Genomic DNA, 19,059 nt, shown 5'->3' with positions numbered 1-19,059 from the left:
ATCTGTACATCATATTCTTCTCATCGCTCAGACATTTTCCTCATTCCGTTTTGTTGCATTTCCCTACGTACCTGTACTTACCTACATACAAAGAACCCGGTATCTAAACCCAACCCAACCCGAATACAATTCAATCCAATTCAACTCGACATCTTCCCTCAACTCGCGGGGTCCAAAGTTTAAAACCTACTTAAGTAGAAGGATCCGCGGCACCTCCATACCCCGACCCCCGACCCCTGACCTCTATAGCAGAGCAGAGCAGATGCCAAAGCTTATTATTAACTAACCTATTAGACCCCCATCACCATCCTAAAACAAGCCTCAAGTACCATACCATGCTAGGTAAGTTTTTAAGAGAGAGAGGAATCCTACAAGAAAAATGCTTTGCTTCGCCACGATCCTCGTTTCGTCCCCCCGCCGCCGGCCTTGTCTCGTACCTACTATACATCTCACATGATGTGATGTGACTTCTCGTAAAAAGAACGAAATGAAAATGAAAAATGAAATGAAAATAGGAACAGGAGCAGTGTGAGAGAAAAAAGATGGATGGATGGATAAATGGATGGTATTTTTCCGCTAAAACCTATTCTATTCGTATCCCTGAATTCGCAGCAGCCGGGGGGACGGGGGGGATACGAGGTTGGTCAAGGGTCACGAGCTTATCATATCGTATCGTATCGTAGGTTGTGCCGTGCCGCGTTGTATCTTATTATGCTTCAGAAGAAGAAGAAGAAGAATTTTTTTTGCTTCTTTCCTTTCCTTTCTTTTTTGTTTATATATTAATCTATTCATATATATCTTGTGTCGTTTTCCATTTTCGTTCGCTGTTGGAAGATGCATGTATGTTATGGGATCTTTACTCGACTTTACTTGACTGGACTTGATTTGATTTGATTTGATTTGACGGGTTACATTTTACCTATTTACCTATTCTGGGGTTGTCTTACATGCAACGTTCGCTTTTTCGCTCCAAGACGTGCAGCTGTCAGAACCAGGGAGTTGGAGATACGGGGTGTGCTGCTGCGCTCTTGCACCTCTGGACTTGTGGGCGCGAGCCGCGCAATCAAGATCTTGTCTTCTGATCTCTTGTTGAGCTGTCATAAATGTATTTTTTGTAGCTGGGCGGTCAAGATCAAGGTCAAGATCAAGGTTCAAGAAGTCGATCGCTGTCACCAACGGCTCAGCGCAGGGGAGAGAGGCCGCCGTTTCATTCATTGCAGCACAGACAAGAGAGATCGACCTTGATTCAAACATCATGGCTCGATTGCATCGCATCGCTCCCGTTCTTCTCTTCGTTCTCATGCGAGTGGTCTTGGCCATCCAGGTCGATTTCAATGATCCACGTATAGTTTCTCTCCCCTCCCCCCGACTGTTTCCTACAGATACCCCCGCATTTCTCACCAGGAACACGACTAACAAGCTTTTCCACAGAGTCGATCAAGAGCGCCGCCAGCACCGTAGCTTATGGGTTGGTGAGCTACTACAAAGGCAACGAGAGCGGGCAGACGCCCGGCGAGCTGCCCTACCCGCCGTACTTCTGGTGGGAGTCGGGAGCCATGTGGGGAGCGCTGATCGACTACTGGAGCTTCACGGGCGACGCGACATATAACGACATCACGAGCCAGGGCGTCCTGTTCCAGGTGGGCAACGACAACGACTTCATGCCGCAGAACCAGAGCTTCGATATGGGGAACGATGATCAGGCGTATTGGGCCTTCACGGCGCTGACGGCCGCCGAGGCGAACTTCCCTAACCCGCCGTCGACAGAGCCCTCGTGGCTGTCGCTGGCGCAGGCCGTGTTCAATGAGCAGATCGGCCGCTGGGATAACAGCACTTGTGGGGGAGGTCTTCATTGGCAGGTGTTCCAAGCGGCCAATGGGTATCATCTGAAGAATACCCCTTCCAACGGAGCTCTCTTCCAGATCGCAGCCCGCCTTGCGAGATATACGCACGATGAGATGTACGCGCAATGGGCCGTCAAGATCTGGGACTGGATGTGGGCGGTGGGGCTGGTTGACAACGTCAACTACATGGTATACGACAACACGGATGCGAACAACAACTGCACGACACTCGATCGGCAGATGTGGACCTATAACGGCGGGACGATGCTCGCCGGGTGCGCTATCATGTTCAACTATGTAAGTGCTGCTTTGCTTGCTTCCACGGCACAGAAGGTGAAAAAAGCTCATAGTTGGTAAGACAGGTGATCCAATCTGGGCGAATCGAACAGCGAATATCCTCAAGGCAGTGGCCGTCGATTACTTCCCCAACGGCATCATGATCGAGCTCTGCGAGGCGTCCGGCCAATGCGACCCCGACCAGCAGACGTTTAAAACCTTCCTCTCCCGCTGGATGGCGACGACGGTACAGATGGCGCCCTTCACGGAACCCACCATCACGCCGCTCCTGCGAAACTCCGCCGCCGCTGCCATGCAGCAGTGCGATGGCAGCTTCTTCCCCGACCACACGTCCTGCGGCCAACGCTGGTCCCAGAACGCCACGTGGGACGGTTCTAACGGGCCCGGACAGCAGATGGCCGCCCTGGAAATCCTCCTCAGCACTATCATCAAGACCCAGCAGGTGCCGCTCACTAATAGCACGGGCGGCACCAGCATATCGGATCCTACCGCCGGACATAATGCGTCCAGCGTCGCGCCCGGGACGTACATGACGCCGCCTACTCACAGGGGGCGCGTCGGCGCCTGGGCCTTGACCGCTGTGCTGATCGTGGCGAGTCTCTGCGGTACGTGGTTCATGGTGTCGGACGGGTTGGAATCAGGTACCAGTGGTTTGTATAAGAGGAGGGTTGCGCGAGGGAAGGGCAGGGCGGTCGGATAAGGTATGAGATGACGACGGCGGGAATGCTCGCAGAGGAATCGCCGAAACCAATTGATCTCGACGGGAGGATGGCTACGTCAGGGTACTGCGTATATTGCGGTTTTCAGATTTGATGATGCGGGCGGAACTGAACTTTTGCGGAATACTTGAGTTATTGAATCTGAGGCCCGGGTTCTGTATATGATGGCATGAAGAAGAGACGACGAGCTCTAGGCATTCAGCAAGCGCTGTTATGCAAGATGTACCTCTTCTCGTCAAGGACAGCTAATTGGATTGCTAAAGCTCTTTTGGTTGGCATCAATCGTAATATGGCCGATGTCTGACTTGGAGTTACAAATCACACTTGTACAATAACCCCTCATCAATATCGGAGGGAGAAAAAAGAAGAAACTTATGATATCCAGCGAATAGTCAGTAGCATAATTGTCAAACGGATATAGAATGATTGATTTATGTAGGCTTTTTGGCACTTGCTGGATAATGGACATATGGCGCTCTAGCGTTTTGAAGTTTTGAAGTATCTCGGGGGACTTATTCCATAATTCAGGACATCGATCTTCCTGGAAGGGGGACTTTTTAGCTTGGACGTGGTCAAGAACTTCTAGCCAGATAGCTAGCTTTGCTTGGGTATAAAATGCCTGGGTGTACATCTGCATGTTCATGGCTTGACACCGGTCATGTTCTCGCCCCTCCGTAGAAACCATTATTCACATGGCAACATCAAAGAAGCGCGGGACTCGGGATGTCGAATGTTGAAGGTCCAGACTAAGCTGCAGTCCACTGAACTGCAATCCCAATCTATTGTCGAGTGGTGTTCCCAATATCAACTCTCCTAAACATGCCCACGTGCTTGATGCCTTCCTCGTACCAACTTCCCATACCTTCGTCGAGCTCGAACCCCCACTTGGCCCAGACCTTCGCCACTTGTTCTTGGGCATGGACGCACATGAGGCCCTTCCAGACAGGCACATCGTCCACGCTCTTCGCACCAAGGTTTTCCATTCCCACAACTGCAATGGATGGGTTGAAGAAGGTGGGGTTCTGTCGGGCCCAGGTTATTGCGGAATCCGCCAGAAGCCTCGCTATTCCAGATCCACGGAATTCCTTCAACACCGCTATTCTTCCCAATTTGAGATATGGTTCCTTTCCATCGTGGAATGTTGTCGGCCGGTCGATGATGTAAGGCGGAGGACCGGACACTGCTTCGGGTGCATCGAGGGTATATGCCGAGCCAGGTTCCGGATGTGCTGCATGTGGGAATGGGACGAGCCTTATTGTACCAATTGGTGTTGACCTGGTAACACTTTGCTTTCTTCTAACGATGTTTCCATCTTCATCCGTCACTTCAGGTTCGACTGTGGTGTTGATGGAAGCATATGCGACCTGTTCCTCGATTAGCCAAAGGGGTCAGGTCTCTATGGGTAAATGATGCACCTACCCAATGGCAAGACCGAGCATCGTCTGCGTCAAACTCATTCTCCAGGGGGATGTTCTGCTCCTTGACGAATACCTGCTCCCGAACCTCCATGGCATCGAGGAATGTCTTGGGGATGGTGGCTGGCTGCTCGGAAGGCTGTCTCTTGCGGTTGTAGCCCTCGAGGTTTGATGGCCCGAGGAACTGGACGAAAGGCGTACCCATTGCGGAGGCCGTTTAGATGGTTGGAGAGATGCGAGTCCTTGAAGAAGGTTGAAAGTGATGGTGCTGACTGTGAAAACGAATGGTGTCGGCCTGTGTTGCCAGAATCTCGAGAGTCTTATGAAAGCAGGAAAATCCCTGGCACGGAAATAGAAGATATCCTGGGCGTTAGTTGCGATCTGTCAGTAATCGATAGCAATGCGGAAATCCACGACAACTCAGTGACCGTCTCGCTCTCTGTGCTCACCCCATCCACCCGCGTGAACCTGGAGAGGCCAATGGCAGGATGGTGTTGTTCTTGGATTGTTGGATTGTCGGATCTGCCAGGAAAAAAAAGGAAAACAGGAAAACCGCGTTGCAATTGACTTCTCCTCAGATTTCCCCTCCATGAGGGCGCATCGGCTTATCGCACCCCTGCTTACGTCATCCCAGCCTTATCGGCGAGGCCGCCACAAATATTTGGAGAAACAGCTCCAACGTGTCCTCTTCCAGCAGCAGAGACAGAAAACTCCCATCAAAGAGAGTTCGAGATCTGTTTTCTTGTGCCAGTTGCCAATCGCCTTTCAGGACCCGTGGCCACACTCATGCGGGATTTCTAGGCGCCTTATAAACCGACCGTCCTCCTCCCACATCGTCTGTCTGCTTCACTCCCTCAGCAGCTCCCGATCTCTTCCAACATGGCTTCCTCGTCGAAGCCTTCGAATAGGATCTTTTCTTCTCCCATATTTGCCATATTAGCCCTCTTCTGTCTCTTCAGCTCCACCGCCCTAGCTGCATCCGCAGTGCTTGGAGTTGACCTCGGCACCGAATACATCAAAGCAACTCTTGTCAAACCAGGAATCCCTCTCGAGATCGTCCTCACGAAAGACTCACGACGAAAGGAGATCTCTGCCGTAGCTTTCAAGCCGGTAAAGAACCCGCAAAGCGGATCATTCCCTGAGAGGGTGTATGGGTCAGACGCCGTAGCTTTGGCCGCTCGATTTCCTGGAGATGTCTACCCCAACCTCAAGCCCCTCCTGGGACTCACGGCAGATGATTCGGTGGTCAAGGACTATTCCTCACGGCATCCCGCACTCCAGTTGGAAGCCGAGAAGATCAGAGGTACAGCTGCATTCCGAAGCGGCGCATTTTCCAAGGATGAGGAGCCATGGACCGTAGAGGAAATCCTGGCTATGGAGCTACAAAGTATACAGAAGAACGCAGAAGCCCTCGCTGGTAAAGGCAGCGTAATCAAAGATCTCGTCATCACAGTACCTCCGTTCTACACTGCGGAGGAGAGGAGAGCAGTAGAATTGGCAGCAGAATTGGCAGGTCTTCGAGTCCTGGAACTGATCAGTGACGGGTTGGCTGTGGGCCTCAACTACGCCACTACTCGAACTTTCCCGAGTGTTACAGGAGGCGCAAAGCCAGAGTATCATATGGTTTTCGACATGGGTGCCGGTTCTACAAAGGCAACGATCATGAAATTCCAAGGAAGGACTGTGAAGGACGTTGGGAAATACAACAAGACAATCCAGGAGGTCCAGGTCCTTGGCAGCGGATGGGATAGAACGCTTGGGGGTGATGCCCTCAATGCTATCATTGTGGACGACATGATCGCTCAATTTGTTGAATCTACCGCGGGCAAGAAAGTATCAGCGACCGCTGAAGGCGTTCGAGCCCACGGGCGTGCTGCGGCAAAGCTCTGGAAAGAGGCAGAGCGCTTACGACAAGTTCTCAGTGCCAACACGAATACCCAAGCTAGCTTCGAGGGGCTTTACGAGGATGCTGACTTCCGATACAAGATAAGCCGTGCAGATTTTGAGCAGATGGCCGCGTCTCATGGTGCGCGTGTCGGTGTTGCAATTCAAAACGCCTTAGATATGGCAGGATTGACAACAAAAGATCTCGATTCCGTTATTCTACATGGCGGTGCTATCCGGACTCCTTTTGTTCAGAAGGAACTTGAAAAGTTCTTCGGAAATGCTGACAAGATCCGAACAAATGTCAACTCGGACGAGGCTGCGGTATTTGGTGCCGGGTTCAGAGGTGCCGGGCTCAGCCCATCCTTCAGGGTGAAAGCAATCCGTGCCTCGGACGGCGCTGCGTACGCTGCAGGGATCAAGTGGACCAACCCCATTGGAAAGCTACAGCACCAGAGATTATGGCAACCTACATCGCATCTTGGGGCTGAGAAGCAATACTCGTTCAAGAACCACGAGGACTTCTCTATCGAATTCTATCAGGTCTCACCTGACTCACCGGAGAAGGAACTGCTGCAACTCACGACACAAAATCTCACTGAGTCTGTTAATGTGCTGAAAGAGAAGTTTGGCTGTACCGATGATGATATCGATGTAAAACTCAGTACGCGCCTTGCCACAAGCAATGGCCAGGTCGAGATTCTGAAGCTCGTCGTTGACTGCGAAGTGGAGGACACGGACAAGGGTGGTGTGGTTGATAGTGTCAAGGGTATGTTTGGTTTCGGGAAGAAGGATCAAGCGCCTCTCAATGAAGAAGATGATCTCGTTGAGACTATAAGCTCCCCTGAGAGTAGTGTTTCTGAGACATCCAGTACTTCAACGGCCACTGCATCCCCATCAGCCTCGGCGAAGAAAGACTCCAAGTCCAAACGTTTCCAGGTCATCCCTATCAAGTATACAACCGAGATCAAGGGCCTTCCACAGTTACCAAGGGCGGAAATCATTCGGATGAAGGATCGGTTAGAAGCTTTTGCTGATTCTGATCGTGCCCGAAGGCTGCGAGAGGATGCATTGAACCAACTGGAGGGTTTCACCTACAGAGCGAAAGACTTCTTGGATAACGAAGACTTCATTGCCTCGTCGACAGAGGAGGAGCGAGCTAGCCTTAAGTCCAAGGCCGAGGCGGCCGGTGAGTGGATCTACTCTGAGGGCAAGGACGCGACTCGTGAAGAATTGAAAGCCAAACTCAAGGAAATGAAGGACATTGTAGCACCCATCGAAACAAGAAGGGAAGAAGCTGCAGCGAGACCGGCGCAAGTCAGGGTTCTCCAAGAGGCTTTGAATCAGACAAAGCAACTCATTGTTGGTATCACGGGACAGATTGAGAATGATACCAAGCTTCATTCTTCATTCAGTGCTTCAAAGTCAGCCGCTGCAACAGCTACTCCATCTGCCAGCGTGGATTATTTTGCAGGCTTGGAAGACGAGGACGAAACAGCCACTTCATCCGCCCCATCCGAAGCAGAGACGCTTAATCCGCCTACCTACACTACCGAGGACTTGACTGTCCCGCAAACTCTGTACGATTCGATTTCGGAATGGCTCACAGAGAAGCTCGCTGAACAAGAAAAATTACCTCCTACAGCTGATCCGGTGATCCTCGTCAGGGACATCGCGGCTAAAGTCAAGCAACTTCAAGACGCACAAATGGCTCTCGTCACAAAGAGCATGAGAAGGCCTTATCAGTCTAAGAAACCAACAAAACCAAAGTCAACCAAGTCGAAGAAGGCTAAGACGTCAAAGACAGAGGCAGCTGATGCCGAAAAGACGATTGACTTCGGAGGAAAACCATTTATACAAGTTGGTACTGACGATGAGATGCCGAGTGAGGAGGAAATACTTGCGTGGGTCGAGAAGCAAAGAGCAGAGGAGCAAGCAGGGAAGAGCGAACAGCAAAAAGAGGAATCCAATGGAGAACAAGCAGCGGAACAAGCGGAGGGACAAGCTGCGCAAGAAGAGGGAAAGCCAGCACCCATAAAGCATGAGGAGCTGTGAGGGATTTACCCGAATGTAAGATACCTAGATATTTGTTGCATTTCAGCGTTTATATGAGATTTGAGACACCCACCTTACAATCCCCAGTGTGTTCCGGTTCCGCCGCCAGTGCTAGACCACGTGATTATGCATCAATTCCAACAGCACGACAACAACAGTATTTCTCTGTTTCGGACAGCTTCCCCTTCCAGCTTCTCTCCAAGCTACAGTATCTGGCCATTATCAACCCAACAAGGACAGAATACGGTTGCATCTCGAACATGTCTGAAGAAGGCTACCGACTGCATTTCCAATGGAGCGCTCACTGTGCCTTCTGTCGCATGAGGCTGCCGACACCCAACTACTATCTGGATTTTGTACCGTCAGAGAGCACAGCCTGGGAGTATAAGGTTCTTGGATGTTGGTTATAATCTTCCAGTCCTTGATAGATGCTTGCCAACTCACCATTTAGTCTGCAATATTGCCGACTCGAACCACCAGCCCAGAATTGTTACTATACCGCTAGATCTAACAGATGCCGACAGTTTTAAAGCCATTTCTGTTATATTCAAGAGCGGTCAGTCATTGACTATAAGAGTCTGTCTCGAATCTCCATGCGCCGGAAAAAAAATTGCTTATCTTGTCCATCTCTCTTGTTGGAAATTGGTCAACGTTACAAATACGAACCCTACCTCATTCTCCATTTATGAGTTCGCGCATTCTACGTATCCACTATTTGAACCTAAGTATGCAGTTGAGGATAGAGACACCACGGTGATAGATTTTGCAAACCCCTTCGTGGGAACTAATGCTCAGACTGAACTGGGGCGGCTGTTGAGTTCGCTGTCACAGTTGCCAGTCGAAATTCAACTCGCTATCTCTGAACTTTGCACTTCTAGTCTTGTGTCATCGCTTCTCTCAGCGGTCAATATATCGTCTACACTTCTTAGCAAGTTTAAAGACAGCCCAGGCCAAACTACTTTTGATCTCATATCTAACGATGTAATCGACACCATATACACTGAATCAATCTCTATTTTTGGTCTACGCTTCTTATCGTTACTAAGGTTCGGTGATCCTAGAGGAGTGCTCTTGAAAAGATCAGCGGCCAAGGGTATCAAGTTCGTCTTAGGTCGATACGGACTTCTTGCCCTTAGCATTCTATATGCAAATGGGACAACGTCCCCTTGGGTCGGAGACACCAAGAATGGCTGGTTTGGTGTGATATATGGGCATGATATCGGACGTTTGCGTATACTACAAGATGTGAGCTCCCCGAAATATCTCTTGAGGGCAAGCTCACATTACCCAGAACCTAAAATATCTCAAAATCGAATTCGCCGATGAGATAGCAAGCTCGGAAACATTGACTCGAGTAATGTGGGACAAAGACTTGTATTTTACTAGTACTCAGCTCCATCACATGCTTGAAACAGTCAACGCACGTCAGATTCGAGGCTTTCGTGGCTGGCGATTGTGTGCATATCTTCCGTTCGTTGATGATGGAGGCTATATTTCGGGCTTGACTATGTACTCAAACACGCATAGTATAACGGGGATGGTAGCGCACGGCGAGACAAACCGATCGATTGGTCTCTGTCAAGGCTGCCCTATCCACCTATCTCTTCGGCCGAATGAGCGTATTGTATCTGTATGGCTTCGAATGCCAGTTGATCATTTCAACTTCGAATGCAATCCCAGCATCTTGGTCAGTCCCTCATAGAATACATCCCGATAGCTACTACTAATACCGTTAGGTTACCACAAGCCACAAACGTACATGTCTCTTTGGACCTTCTCTCCATCCTATTACTATTCAAAGAATGCGATATTCTTGGACATGTCTGAGCCAAGATCCCGGATCCGAAATCATCGGTATCTTTTACGATGTACTTCCAGTCAAGTCCTCGAGAGGCATCGAGAATATAGGGGTTACTAAAGATCATAAGCCCGGGCCTAGCCCCGCCACTATGCCAGCCCTTCCAAGGATTCCTACGCTTCACTACATACCTCAGATACGTGGAGGTATTACTACAGGCGGCTACCTCTCGATCGGAAACCTCTGTTATATTCAAAGCCTAAAAGTGCGTCGATCAGGAGCGCGACTCACCGGGATGTCGATCACTCATGACGACGGGGAGATTGAAATCTTAGGCCAATGGGACCCGTCTTCACCCTCGCCAATCTCAGAGATCTATAATCGCTACGATGGCGTCCTTACGAGCATCGCTTTCAGTTTCGTAGGTGAAGATGAGGCTTCGTGGTTTGTGGATGGGATATCTGTGGGGGTGGATCATTCCATCTTGTCAGGGGACTCACTACATTGGAGGGTTTTTGATATTGGTGGGATGGATAAGGTAGGTTTTTTTGCCTCCTCCTCTGATTGAGGATTGCTTTGGTCTGATGATGTGTAGCCTGTTATTATGTGGTGGTTTACGAGGCTGTATGATATTGTTGAGCCGTGGAGTGGCGTGTATCAGGAGATCAATGTATCAAGTCACGGCTATAGGACCGTGGATTTGGTATGACAAAGTGTGGGAGGGTAGTGGATGGCAACAACAGTTACTGTTGGCTGTTCTGCTTGTATCCTTGAGGTGAGGATTAGGAGGATGGGGGGGCGGGTAGTATAAATTAATTTCACCAGCTTTTTGTTCCGCTCTTTCTTCTCGGCCCTCTATTCTTCACGTCTAAGAATAGCTTAGATTAAAGAAAAATGGCTAAGCATCTATATTAGATTGTTCAAAATATACAATGGAACATGAGGATTGACTTGGTTCCTTACTTGATTTGGTTTTATGATGGGAAAGGACTCTCATCTATCCCAGCTTTCTTCGAATAAGAGACAGGCTAAGGATATTACATGAATAAACTCAACTCTCTGCTTATCCGTAAATTCTTCCCTCGTGTCTATACTTCATCATCTACTTTGATCGAGACAAGCTGGTCCGACCCTCCACATAACTCTCAGCCCCTTTTATAACCGAGTCCAAATCCCAAGGAGAATATAACCACCTTCCGCTCCAGCTAGAGTTACATCTCTAGACTAAAAGCTGTCTAGAATACTCCTTCTATTGTCCATATACCAATTTTTAACCAATATATAAGCATTTCCGGAAACAAACTATGAGATGTCCTTCCGTTCCCCATGGGGTGAAGTCACGTGCACGCGTACCCGCCATACGCGAAACCCCGCGTCGAGCAAAGCTCCACCACCTCTACACGGCCAACCTCACAAGCAAAACCCGAATCTTGCGCGACGATCAAAAAAGAAAAGGAAGAAGAATGCCACCCAAGCCATTCAAGGCCCCGCGGCCGTCCGCATCCGCAAAAACCAGCAGTGGCAGCAGCAGCAAAGGGAAAGCGAAAGCAGCAGCATCTCGAAAGACAAGCGCCGCGCGTGCGTCAGGTTCTAGCTCTTTCGCGCGTGCTACCAACGTTGAAGATTCCGAGGACGATCCTTTCGCATCGATAGGGAATGAGAAGGAGGAGGACGATGATGCAGGTGAGGGAGGGGAAGAAGATGTTGTGGTGATGGATGACGAGGAGGAGGAGGAGGAGGAGAGGAAAGAGAGGATCCCGCCGGAGCTGTTGACGCGATTATTGCATGAATGCTTCACGAATGAGAAGACGCGGTTGTCGCGCGAGGCGAACAAGGCGGTGGGGAGATACATGGAGACGTTTGTGAGGGAGGCGTTGGCGAGGGCGGCGTTTATGAGGGCGGAGGCTGATGCGGGGGGGAAGGGGGACGGGTTCTTGGAGGTAGGTTGTTGTGCTTGTGGTAGTGGGTGAGAGGTTGTGGCTGATAAGTGAGTAGGTCGAGGATCTGGAGAAGCTGGCGCCGCAGCTGTTACTGGACTTCTGAGAGGTGGGCTTCTATGGGTATGGTAGGGAAGGATTTACGGTTGCGATACATAATGAGGCGTTTTGGGCTGGTGGGTTGGTGTTGGGATTGGGTCTGCCTGGGGTTTCGAGAAGCTTGTGGTATGCTTCTAGAGACAGGTCATGAGCTTCACGAGATCGAGCGACAGTTGCGCAGCACTTCAACGGCGATTCATTGGGCGTTTTGATATTGGTAGCAGGAACTCCAGAATCTGGACTGAGGGAATGGGGATCTTGTCACTCTTACAGCAGTAAGAGGATTCTGTGCTGGGAGTTGGCCGGCAGGTCGTGTCATTCTCTGCAGTTGAGGAATCAACCAAAAACGGCGTTATCAAAATACGTGATGAATCGCAGAAATTATCGGGCCATGGTTTATTGCAATTCTCAGACTTCCGGAACCCCCGTCTGGTCAGCAAGCCTGGTGCCTCCAGGTAAGCGTTGCTTCTTTTCGGTATACAATGCTCTCCTGGCCTTGTTCCCAACGGCACGAATGAAAGCCAAAAGCCTGCACTCCCCACATCGGTCTCCAAGTACAAACCTCCAACTGCCAGGACTCCCTCCCTGGCTTGACATGCCTCTACCGTCTCAAGTCTCAAGGTTTGAGGAGCTATGCATGGGTGGATGCTGATCTCATGTTTATTAAGTGAGGCTACGGAGTGGGTTCTCTAACAAGATGCGGATGCGGAGAGATCTGGGGGAGGAATTCAAGATGCGATCCAGACAACATGATTGGTTGGTCGGAGCTGTTTTCGATATGCTTGACGGGGGTCGATGTTCGATGCGAACAAACTTCGATACAAGTGGACCGCAAAGCATGCTCACGACAAACATACACGCCTCCTTAATGGCCGTGTAAGGAATTAAATTCTGAAGCTGTGAAGCCATGAATCTATATATAAAACACCATTGCGCAGGGCTATTGGTGTGTTTCTCACCATTTCCGGGTCACGGGAGTTGAGCCTGGGCCTTGAAACACGCGACGTTTTGCTGGTGTCGCGACTGACACGCCTCCATCCTGCCGCCGGAGACTCGTCATGGTTTATGCTATGGGATCCATGACCGAATGATTAACGGATTCTGGAGAGATTGATGGTTTTGATCTTGATGAGAGCACATCTTGAATCGAGTACTGGCTGAGAAGACGTTCGCGATCCAAAGTTGGATGCGTTGCGCGCCTATGATAGTATATGGCAACGACGACAATATCATGGACCTCATTGCTGCCAGCAGAATGTATAGATATCGTCTGGTCTACAGGGTATGACTATTTGATCTGTTTCCAGCCTGCCATCTCATACACAAGACACATGTTCCCCCGTTTGAGCCATGTTCAAGCTTCAAACGCGTTTCGCTCCACCATTCTCTCTGCGACCTGATCTCAACCCATCGTCCCTCGCACAGAGACCGAACTGCGAGGGGCTCTGTTCCAGAATGGCGATCATTCAGGTGTCTCTGAATCTTATTTATGCCTTGCGATCCCCATCTGTTGGTCTTTCTTGCCCCATCTCCTCGTCCATCGTCGTTGGTTCTCCATTTCTTTCCGCGCATTTTCTGGATATCCTCTTAATTCATTCTCTATCTGTTCTTTGATTGTCGGCCAGTACGACACAATAGCGCTAGACGCCATTAATATTCGCCCTCTTCATACTCACATTCGCTTTTGAGTCTTTACGTCTTTGAGTCTTGGATCTTCGAGTCAAAATGCAGTTCACAACCTTCGCTTTGTCTGCCTTGAGCATCGGCAGCGCCGTTGGTAAGTCCAGTACCAAGGCTTCTCCCCCTTCTTATACTCACGCATCGCAGCAGCAGCAGCATCATCAATGGCGACTGTCCACGTCGTCCGAGTAGCCTCCGCCAACAACTCCCTCCTGTACTTCCCCAACAACATCAAGGCCGAGGTGGGCGACATGGTACAATTCCAGTTCGCGGCCGGCAACCACACCGTCACACAATCGACCTTCGACAATCCCTGTGAACCCATCGCGATGAACAGCGCCAACACCACCGGCATCTACTCGGGCTTCATGCCCGTGGCCGCCGGCGCCACTACCAGCCCCGTCTACACCATCATGATCAACAACACGACGCCCATCTGGCTATACTGCTCGCAAGCCTCCCACTGCCAAAAAGGCATGACCATGGTCATCAACGAGAAGTAAGCTTCTCCTCCCCTCCCCAATTGGCTCCTCTTCTCTATCCCATACTGACAAGAAGTCCAGTCCCACGGCGAATGCCACGCGCACTCTGGCGAACTATCAAGCCCTCGCCTCAAAGGCCACCGTGAACCTCCCCGGCAACGCCGTGGCGGGCGGTACTGATAGCTCGACCGCGTCTGGCTCCAGCAGCTCCTCGGGTACCTCAGGTAGTACCTCAGGAAGCGCCAGCGGTGCAGATGGATCGAGCAGCTCTGGTAGTGCGGGCAGTGCAGGAAGCGCTGGAAGTGCAGCGAGCGAGAGCAGCGCAGCAACGACGCCCACGAGCAGCTCGACACCGGCTAAATCGACAGCGATCTCTGCGGCGATGGCTGTCACTTACAGTGCCTCCCTTCTCTCCGCAACAAATGAAAAGAAAAGCTTTATTTTATAATAACCCCCCCCCCCCCCGGTTACCATCCCGCACCAAGAATCTAGAAGAACAATGCCATGACCACAGCCAAGATACCACCCATCGCAAGAGACGGCTCATACAACGCGCTTGATGACGCGGGGAGTTCAATAGAGAATTATTGTATATCCAGAACCCCTTTTGTTCTTTTTACTTTCCCTCAGAATCCGCTCTTCTCCCTTCCACCCATATTCCATACACGCCATAATATACAAAGAAATTCGTATGGTTCCCATACCTCCCTCCAACCAATCAACTAATCTACTCCCCCTTTTTCTCCTCCTCCGCCTTAGGAGGATCCCTCCTCTTCCTCCTCGCCTGCGCCGCCTCACAAAGCTTCGGCACTGGATTCTTCTCCTCCCACCCAGGCTCCCTCTTTACACGGCCCACCCTTGGGTATTTACTCGACTTCTCAAAGAAATCAACCCAGCCCTTGAGCGCTTTATGCACTTCCTCCCTCGCTTTCCTCTTCTCCTGCTCGCGCAGAATCTTCAGCTCACGGGCCGTATACAAGGAGTCGATCTCTGGGTCGTCGAGGGGGAGGAACATTTGTTCGAGACCGCGCTGCATCATGGTCGTTAGTTAGTGTGTCGGGGGGAGGGAGAAAGGGGGCAGGGGGGAGGGGATGGGGATGCGTACGAGGTCGGGAGTTATATCCTCTTTGAAACAGCCAGAGACGAAACCTCGCGAGGCGTCGGCGCCGGCGAAGAAATGATAACTGCCTCCTGGACCGTAGTGGCGGCTGCCCAAAGTCACGTCGTAGACGGTGCCGTTGATGGCGAGAAGGATGGGTTTCGTGGGATCGGTCCCATCGTAGGCTTTTAGGTCTGCGTCTGTGTATAGCTGGGGCCCGTTCTGGGGTCTTGTTAGGAGGCTTGAAATTCGAATCCCGTTGATTCAAAGATCACCAAATATAAATACACGGACATAGATAGCTAGGATATAAAGCAAAAGAGATAGGAGGGGAGACTACTCCCTGTAGGCAAAGAGAGATAATAGAGAGAACAGCACATACAATCCAAGCCCGGATCGCAGCCGGCCGTGTCCATCCCGGCCGCTTGATATTCCAGATAAAACTCTCGCGCGTCACGATGTAGGACGTTGCGCCGCATAGCAGAAGTAGGAAGACGAGGCCGCGGCAGAGATCCAGCAGGGTGATGGCGTTGTCTTCGGCGCGCGCCCGCGCCGCTGGCGACAGGGACGGCGACGATTTGGCTTCTTCTTCTTCTTTCTTGGTGCTTCGTTGGCGTAGCTCGGACATTGCGGATTGGAGTGTGAGGGCGGAGGCGGGAGAGAGAGGGATGAAGAGTGCTTAATGTTGTGGTGTTGTTGATATAAATATAGCTACAGCGTCGTCATCGGCCTTGCAGCCGCATCTTTACGCATCTGGGGAGTTACGATCTACAGTATTTTGGTCCCCCGAGTCAGACGGGATGAAGATCAACTTGAGACAAGACTTCAATGGTGGTGAAGGTTTCTGTTTCTTATAGTGATCGCAGTTGCCGCCGCACGTATGATACCTTCAGCCTTGTATTCTTACGGAGTACATCACATCCTTTGAACGCTGTCCCATGCAATACTTCATTTGTATTGATAGTCACTTATCACTGGATTGTATCGAAGCGCCTGACTCGACGTAGAATGCGGATGAGAAGCAATTCGATTGGATATGCTACACCGAGTCCCAAACCCATTGCAATGCCCAATCCATGCCCACTTCTACCACCTTGTCGATTCCGAAAGGAGAGCGGTCATGATATCGTAGAAACAGGTACCGAACGATCTTCTCATTCCGCAGCAGCAACAGCACGGGCTGTCCATCAATCAGCCTCCAATTCGTTGGCATAGATATGCAGGGGCGGGGGACATACTGTAGATGTTCAACTTGCTGTGGCCAACAACCTTCTTGATCTGTCCCTTCTCCTCCAAATCTGCCAGACATCTTCGCGCGAGAGAACCGTTGATCTTTAGTCTGTCGACGAGGGTGGCAACGGTGACGAGACGGTATGATTGGACATCCTTGTAGAGTCTGTCGGAAGTGGCCTTGTCAAGGATGACAGCGTGCTGGGCCTTGTCCTTGACTGTGGGAATTATCAGCTTTGTGTTTCTTATTCTCTACTCTGCTGTCTTCTTCCTAGATGCGACGACGGAGGGGTGCTGGAGGGGATATATTTCCATACCCTTGCCCTTGGACCTATCCAAAAGTGTTAGCTCTGGAAGAGAGACTCATAGAAGCCATTGCAACTACTCACCACTTCTTCTTTTGCTTCTTTGCTCCAGTGTTTGCTGGTGCCATGGTGAACGTCGATGTCTGGAAATATCAAGATGTCGTTGTTCAAGTTTTGTCTTTTCTCCAAGTCCAAATCGCTTTACCTCGCTTGTGAGGGTTGGGGCGGCACAGAAGCCCTCGGCTAGGCCTGGCTGGGCTAGCTGCCACGTGATGGGCCGAACACATTGAATTTCGGGAAGAATTATTTTGACGACCGCATCTCGAACCTCGAAAATCCAAACCACCACGAACCCTCAACGTCAGATCGCAATCATGTCTGACAGCGGAGAAGTCGAAGTCGAGGCCGTCCAGGGCTACCAGGTTCTGCCAAAGGAGGTCACTGAGGAGATTGGAAGCATCAAGCTTTTCAACAAGTGGTACGCTCACCAGGCGGGGGATTGAGATTTGACATGAGAGAGCATTGCTGATGCGCAGTCTGACAGGAGCTACGAGGATGTCGAGATCCGTGACATCTCCTTGACGTAAGGAATCCCAATTGCAGTCGAATACCGGGGCGGACGATGGGCTCGACTGGGAGATCACTCCAGCTAACTTTGCTATCAGCGACTACATCCAGATCCGCGCCCCAGTCTACATCTCCCACACTGCCGGCCGATATGCCCAAAAGCGATTCCGAAAGGCACAATGCCCAATCATTGAGCGTCTCACCAACTCGCTCATGATGAACGGTCGCAACAACGGAAAGAAGCTCATGGCGGTCCGCATTGTTGACCACGCCTTCGAGATCGTGCGTCTACAGGTCCCAGAATCGGGGAAACAGAGAGCGTACTGACAGGAACCAGATCCACATCATGACCGACCAAAACCCCATCCAAGTCGCCGTCGACGCCATCGTCAACTGTGGCCCACGTGAAGATTCCACCCGTATCGGTAGCGCCGGTACCGTCCGTCGTCAAGCCGTCGATGTCTCCCCTCTCCGCCGTGTCAACCAAGCCATTGCCCTCCTCACCATTGGCGCGCGTGAAGCCGCCTTCCGAAACGTGAAGTCTGTTGCTGAGTGTCTGGCGGAAGAGCTGATCAACGCGGCGAAGGGAAGCTCCAACTCATACGCCATCAAGAAGAAGGACGAGCTGGAGCGTGTGGCCAAGAGCAATCGGTAAATTGTGTGCTTTTTTGCTTTGCGGCTGGCATGGGATGGACTGGGGATGGGAGTTGTGTCACGTCATGGATGGCTGGGATCATGGCCACATTCTGTCTGTAGATGAGGATCGAATGCTAGGCTATGACAATCAATCAAACATTGAGATTGCACGACACATGGTTCCTCTGAGTGTGATGTCTGTCTGAACGGGTGCGGAGCTGATCACGGCATACCGATATACAACAACCTCCTCTCCCCCCTTAACCACTAAATGTCCATCCGTCAATCCATTAGATAGCAATCACTATGTTATAAAGATCATACATTACCAACCATCCCCACCCCACCCCTTCACCATCTCATACATCCACTGTACTCTACTTCCTGCAAGCATTCTACTTCAACTCCCGCCTCAAAACTCCAGGACATGAGGGTAAAACCAATACAATCCCCTCCCTCGTTCCCCCCCCCCCTCCCCAACCCAAAAAAAAATAAAAATAAAATAAAAAACTGGCCTACCTGGGCACCTACGTTACATAGGTATTCCCCCTCTACATCTCTATCCCTAGGTAACCTCCCCTTTCCTAAAGAAAAGCTCTTGAAAAAGAAGAAAATGTATAAATACAAACCAAAAACACTTAAACAGCCCCTTATACCCTCCTCTCTTTTCCTCTCTCCTACCCAATCCACTCCCCTCCCCTCCCCTCCTCCCCCCAACACATAATCCCAATTCTCCCCATTCGCCCCACATACAAAAACCAAAACCAAAACACGCGGCTTTAGCTCACTTGGGAGAGCGCCAGACTGAAGTCTAACTTCGGAACTTCGGGAAATTTCTTTCTCTTATCTGGAGGCACTGTGTTCGATCCACAGAAGCCGCATCTTCTTCTGATGTGAATGTGAATCTTGGAGTGTAACCTTGATTTGTTTGTTGGACAGTGTACTTTTTTTGGGGGAGTTTTTTTTGGGGGATTTTTTTGGGGATTTTTTTGGGGAACTTTTTGAATTTTTT

General features: G+C 50.6%; 9 protein-coding genes across 9 annotated transcripts; 6 read left to right on the top strand and 3 right to left on the bottom strand.

The window, feature by feature from the left end:
• Positions 1 to 1,430: 1,430 nt before the first annotated feature.
• Positions 1,431 to 2,841, top strand: M430DRAFT_105473 (glycoside hydrolase family 76 protein; the record flags this gene model as incomplete). Its single annotated transcript, XM_024861008.1, has 2 exons — positions 1,431 to 2,141; positions 2,203 to 2,841. Coding segments are annotated over 2 exons (1,350 nt in total), but the record flags the coding sequence as incomplete, so codon positions are not given.
• A 798-nt stretch (positions 2,842 to 3,639) lies between these two features.
• On the bottom strand, positions 3,640 to 4,480 carry M430DRAFT_106017 (hypothetical protein; the record flags this gene model as incomplete). The annotated part of the gene is made up of 2 exons (XM_024861046.1): positions 3,640 to 4,224; positions 4,280 to 4,480. The coding sequence occupies 2 exons, from the start codon at positions 4,478 to 4,480 to the stop codon at positions 3,640 to 3,642; spliced, it is 786 nt and encodes a 261-aa protein (XP_024719314.1).
• A 674-nt stretch (positions 4,481 to 5,154) lies between these two features.
• Positions 5,155 to 8,659, top strand: M430DRAFT_144169 (hypothetical protein; the record flags this gene model as incomplete). The annotated part of the gene is made up of 2 exons (XM_024862872.1): positions 5,155 to 8,242; positions 8,313 to 8,659. The coding sequence occupies one exon, from the start codon at positions 5,155 to 5,157 to the stop codon at positions 8,212 to 8,214; it is 3,060 nt and encodes a 1,019-aa protein (XP_024719313.1). The 3' UTR covers positions 8,215 to 8,242; positions 8,313 to 8,659.
• A 1,281-nt stretch (positions 8,660 to 9,940) lies between these two features.
• Positions 9,941 to 10,951, top strand: M430DRAFT_267826 (hypothetical protein). The gene has a single exon (XM_024865448.1). It carries the CDS (start codon positions 10,017 to 10,019, stop codon positions 10,578 to 10,580), a length of 564 nt encoding a protein of 187 aa, XP_024719312.1. The 5' UTR covers positions 9,941 to 10,016; the 3' UTR covers positions 10,581 to 10,951.
• Positions 10,952 to 11,475: 524 nt separating this feature from the next.
• Positions 11,476 to 12,055, top strand: M430DRAFT_21225 (hypothetical protein; the record flags this gene model as incomplete). Its single annotated transcript, XM_024864470.1, has 2 exons — positions 11,476 to 11,952; positions 12,008 to 12,055. 2 exons carry the CDS (start codon positions 11,476 to 11,478, stop codon positions 12,053 to 12,055), a joined length of 525 nt encoding a protein of 174 aa, XP_024719311.1.
• Positions 12,056 to 13,611: 1,556 nt separating this feature from the next.
• On the top strand, positions 13,612 to 14,658 carry M430DRAFT_278344 (hypothetical protein; the record flags this gene model as incomplete). Its single annotated transcript, XM_024865736.1, has 3 exons — positions 13,612 to 13,825; positions 13,876 to 14,227; positions 14,292 to 14,658. Exons 1-3 carry the CDS (start codon positions 13,774 to 13,776, stop codon positions 14,656 to 14,658), a joined length of 771 nt encoding a protein of 256 aa, XP_024719310.1. The 5' UTR covers positions 13,612 to 13,773.
• Positions 14,659 to 14,937: 279 nt separating this feature from the next.
• Positions 14,938 to 15,999, bottom strand: M430DRAFT_44100 (hypothetical protein; the record flags this gene model as incomplete). Its single annotated transcript, XM_024867667.1, has 3 exons — positions 15,692 to 15,999; positions 15,316 to 15,531; positions 14,938 to 15,240 (listed from the first exon to the last, which is right to left on the bottom strand). The coding sequence occupies exons 1-3, from the start codon at positions 15,935 to 15,937 to the stop codon at positions 14,938 to 14,940; spliced, it is 765 nt and encodes a 254-aa protein (XP_024719309.1). The 5' UTR covers positions 15,938 to 15,999.
• A 432-nt stretch (positions 16,000 to 16,431) lies between these two features.
• M430DRAFT_44099 (hypothetical protein) lies at positions 16,432 to 16,980 on the bottom strand. The gene is made up of 4 exons (XM_024867666.1): positions 16,929 to 16,980; positions 16,857 to 16,870; positions 16,548 to 16,757; positions 16,432 to 16,489 (listed from the first exon to the last, which is right to left on the bottom strand). Exons 1-4 carry the CDS (start codon positions 16,970 to 16,972, stop codon positions 16,464 to 16,466), a joined length of 294 nt encoding a protein of 97 aa, XP_024719308.1. The 5' UTR covers positions 16,973 to 16,980; the 3' UTR covers positions 16,432 to 16,463.
• A 176-nt stretch (positions 16,981 to 17,156) lies between these two features.
• M430DRAFT_267756 (hypothetical protein) lies at positions 17,157 to 18,435 on the top strand. The gene is made up of 5 exons (XM_024865447.1): positions 17,157 to 17,322; positions 17,389 to 17,427; positions 17,510 to 17,693; positions 17,749 to 18,048; positions 18,168 to 18,435. The coding sequence occupies exons 1-5, from the start codon at positions 17,219 to 17,221 to the stop codon at positions 18,183 to 18,185; spliced, it is 645 nt and encodes a 214-aa protein (XP_024719307.1). The 5' UTR covers positions 17,157 to 17,218; the 3' UTR covers positions 18,186 to 18,435.
• The last annotated feature ends 624 nt before the right edge of the window (positions 18,436 to 19,059 follow it).

This window comes from Amorphotheca resinae (genome assembly GCF_003019875.1).
Source record: "Amorphotheca resinae ATCC 22711 unplaced genomic scaffold M430scaffold_9, whole genome shotgun sequence".
In the NCBI taxonomy this organism is placed as follows: Eukaryota; Fungi; Ascomycota; class Leotiomycetes; order Helotiales; family Amorphothecaceae; genus Amorphotheca; species Amorphotheca resinae.
The sequence above is the reverse complement of the archived record's forward strand: the minus strand, read 5'-3'. Positions and strand labels throughout refer to the sequence as shown.

Excerpts from the sequence above, each read along its gene's own strand:
- M430DRAFT_267826 (XM_024865448.1), top strand. The coding sequence starts at position 10,017 with ATGCGATATTCTTGGACATGTCTGAGCCAAGATCCCGGATCCGAAATC.
- M430DRAFT_44099 (XM_024867666.1), bottom strand. The coding sequence starts at position 16,972 with ATGGCACCAGCAAACACTGGAGCAAAGAAGCAAAAGAAGAAGTG. Across the intron at positions 16,490-16,547 it reads CAGCAAGTTGAACATCTACA|CCCGTGCTGTTGCTGCTGCG; the intron begins GTATGTCCCCCG and ends ATTGATGGACAG.
- M430DRAFT_267756 (XM_024865447.1), top strand. The coding sequence starts at position 17,219 with ATGTCTGACAGCGGAGAAGTCGAAGTCGAGGCCGTCCAGGGCTACCAG. Across the intron at positions 17,428-17,509 it reads ATCCGTGACATCTCCTTGAC|CGACTACATCCAGATCCGCG; the intron begins GTAAGGAATCCC and ends CTTTGCTATCAG. Across the intron at positions 17,694-17,748 it reads TTGACCACGCCTTCGAGATC|ATCCACATCATGACCGACCA; the intron begins GTGCGTCTACAG and ends GACAGGAACCAG.